Source organism: Prionailurus bengalensis, chromosome B4 (assembly GCF_016509475.1).
Source record: "Prionailurus bengalensis isolate Pbe53 chromosome B4, Fcat_Pben_1.1_paternal_pri, whole genome shotgun sequence".
NCBI lineage: Eukaryota > Metazoa > Chordata > Mammalia > Carnivora > Felidae > Prionailurus > Prionailurus bengalensis.
The window spans coordinates 113,844,307-113,848,605 of record NC_057358.1 but is presented as its reverse complement, the minus strand read 5'-3'; the positions used below and the strand labels follow the sequence as shown (position 1 = coordinate 113,848,605).

At 52.2% G+C, this 4,299-nt stretch overlaps 1 protein-coding gene across 1 annotated transcript; it reads left to right on the top strand.

Moving 5' to 3' along the window:
• The first annotated feature begins 643 nt into the window (after positions 1-643).
• BTG1 (BTG anti-proliferation factor 1) lies at positions 644-3,454 on the top strand. Its single transcript, XM_043562087.1, has 2 exons — positions 644-1,140; positions 2,140-3,454. The coding sequence occupies exons 1-2, from the start codon at positions 993-995 to the stop codon at positions 2,505-2,507; spliced, it is 516 nt and encodes a 171-aa protein (XP_043418022.1). The 5' UTR covers positions 644-992; the 3' UTR covers positions 2,508-3,454.
• Positions 3,455-4,299: the final 845 nt, after the last annotated feature.

The following is a 4,299-nucleotide window of genomic DNA, read 5'->3' as shown; positions in this document are numbered from 1 at the left end:
GCACGTCTACTAGGAGACCCCCCGGCCCCCCGACTCCCTAGAGCTGCAGAAAGACCTTCAATAGTAGCCCTTTCGTTCCACTTTCTCCGTATCCCCGCTGCACGCCCCCACACACTTTCAGCACCGGCACGCGAACCCCGCTGCTCGGCAAGAACCTCCCGCTTGGGGAACCAGCCTCTTAGGAGCGGGGACGAGACTGAAACACCCAGCGCGCGAGGGGACAGGCACCTCGGACTTGCAGCCGGATCTGCGCGCGCGGACGCCAAGAAGGCTTTTATCTGCCCAGCACTGAGACTCCCCGCGAGCGAGCCCAGGCAGCTCACTCTCGCAGAGGATGCGCTGGCGCTGGGCCCGGGGTAGCTGAACCGGGAAGGAGGAGCTAGGGCTGGGGGCGGAGCTTTCACACGCGCACCCTCGCTCGGCTCCGTCCCTTGGCCACAGCCCGCCGGTCCCGGGCCGCCGCTCCGGAGTTTATTTGTTTACAAGCGGATTACGTCAGCTCCTCCCTCTCTTCCCCGTCTCCGCATCCACCCCCTAGCCCCCTTTTCCCGCCCCCTCCGGCTCCGAATCTGCTGCGTCACAATGGTGCGATCTCCGGATTGGCTGAAGTCGGCCGTCATGCTCCAGGTACGCCACTTCCTTTCCGCCGCGCTATAAAAGCTACTGCACGGCTCCTGCATCTCTTCGCCGCTCCGAGCTGGAAATGCAACTGTTAGGAGCTTCGGAGGCTGCGGAGCTGGACGCGGAGGCGGCTGGGGAAGTCCGAGCGATGTGACCAGGCCGCCGTCGCTCGTCTCTTCCTCTCGCCTGCCGCCTCCTGTCGTGAAAATAACTTTTTTACTATAAAGGAGAAAAAAAGTAGCTGTCCGCCCCTCCCGCCCTCTCTTCCTCTCAGCCCTCTGACCTGCGAGGGAGCCCGGGGTGGCCGCTCCGTCGTCGGGGCCGCGCCGCCGAGCCCCGGCCGCCCCGGGCCGCCCCCGCCCGCCGCCCCCATGCATCCCTTCTACACCCGGGCCGCCACCATGATAGGCGAGATCGCCGCCGCCGTGTCCTTCATCTCCAAGTTCCTCCGCACCAAGGGGCTCACGAGCGAGCGACAGCTGCAGACCTTCAGCCAGAGCCTGCAGGAGCTGCTGGCAGGTGAGCCGGCCGCGGCGGGAGGGCGAGGGGCGCCGGGCGGACGCGGACCGCACACCCGGGGCGGGAGGCGGGCCGAGCCGTCGGGGCCGCGGAATCCGCGGCACTGCCCCGGGCCGGCCGCGCTCGGGTCCCGCCGCGGGAGCGGGGCAGGCGCGCCTGGCGGCCGCTAACGGCGGGTCCTGGCGAAGGTTTGGGGGCTGGGCCGAGGGCTCCCCCTCCCCCCACGGCTGCCCCACCGAGGGGAGAAGGGAACAGGCTCACAACAAAGAGACTACAGCCACTGAGGCGGGAGCTGCGGTCCTCGGACCGTCCGCGGATTTGGGGACAAAGGAGCTGCGGGGCTGGGGTTAGTTCGACGCCCCCTCCCCCAACCCCCTCCAACCGTTGTGGGCTCGGCGACCGGGCCCGGGGCTGGGAGACCGCGCCGCTGCCCCGAGGCCAGCCCGGGACGGACGTGCCGTCGCCCCGCGCCTCCTACCCCTGACCATTAATCATCGGATTTGTCACCGGTTCAGTTGCAGCCCTGCCCAGAGCTTGGTTTAGTTAGGGTTGCTTGTTTTTCTTCCCTTCGGGGTTAACAGCCCGGTGGCGCTTCTCCTCCAAAGCCATAAACCCCATTGTGTGCGGCTGGGGTGGGGTGGAGAAAGTAAACAGGTTCCCGCCTGGCCGCCGGTGCCATCCGGCTGCCCGGCCAGCCGAGGCCGCGCGCCGGATTCCTGTTTTGGCGGCTCAACCGGTTGGTTCCTGGAGATTGTTTTGTCCCCTACTACTGTGTTGTTTCTAAAACCCTGCCCGCTCTTTTCCCCAGCCCCAAGCACGCACAGCCGCGGTGCGGTGCTGGGCGTTTTTGAAAGTTGATAGTTTAAATTTTTCACTTTTCAAAGGAGCCTGCGGAAGGAGGAAGCCATAGCGGGATCTTACAGTAACGATCTAAGCATTGTTTCTCTCTCTCTCTCTCTCTCTCTCTCTCTCTCTCTCTCTCTCTCTTTCCCCCTATAGAACATTATAAACATCACTGGTTCCCAGAAAAGCCGTGCAAGGGATCAGGTTACCGTTGTATTCGCATCAACCATAAAATGGATCCTCTGATTGGACAGGCGGCACAGCGGATTGGACTGAGCAGTCAGGAGCTGTTCAGGCTTCTCCCAAGTGAACTCACTCTCTGGGTTGACCCCTACGAAGTGTCCTACAGAATTGGAGAGGATGGCTCCATCTGTGTGCTGTACGAAGCCTCACCAGCAGGAGGTAGCACTCAAAACAGCAGCAGCGTGCAAATGGTAGACAGCAGAATCAGCTGTAAGGAGGAACTTCTCTTGGGCAGAACAAGCCCTTCCAAAAACTACAATATGATGACTGTATCAGGTTAAGATATAGTCTATGGATGGATCATCTTATAATGGATGGATAAATTTGATTTTTGCTTTGGGTGGGCTCCTCTTGGGGATGGATTATGGAATTTAAACCATGTCACAGCTGTGAAGATCTGGCACAAGATAGAGTGGTAAAAAAAAATTTTTTTAAAGTGACAGTGCCATAGTTTGGACAGTACCTTTCAATGATTTAATAGCCTGTGAGTCCAAGTAAATGATCACTTTATTTGCTAGGGAGTGAAGTCCTAGGGTGGTTTCAGTTTCTCCCAGATGTTAAACCTAAATTTTTTCCATCAATCCCTTTAAGGCAAATCTGTATTTCAAAGAACCTTTCTCTGCAGTAGACCTTGCAGAGGAAATTTGCACTATTACACTTGAAAATGGTTAACTTTTTTGGCAGCTGACTAGGAAAGCTCAACATTTGAAACATGGTAGTACTGGAAATTTTGACAAGACTTTTACCTAGCACTTAAATTTGTATAAATGTACATAAGACAAACCTAGTAAGCATGACCTGGGGAAATGGTCAGACCTTGTATTGTGTTTTTGGCCTTGAGAGTAGCAAGTGACCAGACTCTGCCGTGGCAACAGGCTTTAAAAAGACCCTTAAAAAGACACTGTCTCAACTGTGGTGTTAGCACCAGCCAGCTCTCTGTACATTTGCTAGCTTGTAGTTTTCTAAGACTGAGTAAACTTCTTATTTTTAGAAAGTGGAGGTCTGGTTTGTAACTTTCCTTGTACTTAATTGGGTAAAAGTCTTTTCCACAAACCACCATCTATTTTGTGAACTTTGTTAGTCATCTTTTATTTGGTAAATTATGAACTGGTGTAAATTTGTACAGTTCATGTATATTGATTGTGGCAAAGTTGTACAGATTTCTATATTTTGGATGAGAAATTTTTCTTCTCTCTATAATAAATTGTTTCTTATCTTGGCATTTTAATCAATCTCTTGTCATGATTATAGAGGTTCAGCTCAAAGAAATATGTTTCTCAGAAGACTTAGGTTCTATAAGCTATGTGAATGTCAGTTGCACACTGGTCACGCTGAAAAACATTTGATGGGAGTGTACATGTCTAGGTGTTAGAGGAAACACAGGGTAACTTTTTTTTTTAAATCTCCAAAGTCAAAACATGGACACATTACCAGGCTAATCTCACGAAATGAGGATAAGAGACAAAGGTAACATCTACCAAAAATGATACTCAGAGGATTATATCTCATTGCTTCCCTGTCGAAGTGAAGATATAAATGTTCCGTTCTGGCCCACCTTTGAAAAACAATAATTTTGCCCCATGGAATCCATGTTCAATTAGAAAATCCTGGGGTAGGTGACCCATAGTCTTAAAGAACAGGCTAATCACTGCAGAGATGGTGGTGTTTTGCTTTTCATCAGCTGCAAGATTTACATAAAAATCACTTAAGCTGGAATTCAACAACAGGTACGTTTATCAATTTTTATTCTCAAAAGTTGAAATGTGAGTTTTTGATCCCTTATTTTCAGACTTCTGTTGCAGATAAATTCTCAGAACCTAAACGAAACCTTGCCAGAGTGTACATTACTCCACTACCCCATGTGATAAAAACTTGTTGGTAGTTCTTTGGTTGAACGGGATTTGGAAAGTGGAGAAGGTTGAGTTTTTCGGTACACCGTTAACTTACAGTGGCTTTTGAGATACGCATGTAATAAACATGATCACACTGGAAATACCCCTCAGTAGAGGTTACTTGAAATCAGTAGTCCCAAATTTGGGGATACACAGAAGTAAATCCACAGCCAAATACGCA

Excerpts from the sequence above, each read along its gene's own strand:
- BTG1 (XM_043562087.1), top strand. The coding sequence starts at position 993 with ATGCATCCCTTCTACACCCGGGCCGCCACCATGATAGGCGAGATCGCC. Across the intron at positions 1,141-2,139 it reads CCTGCAGGAGCTGCTGGCAG|AACATTATAAACATCACTGG; the intron begins GTGAGCCGGCCG and ends TTCCCCCTATAG.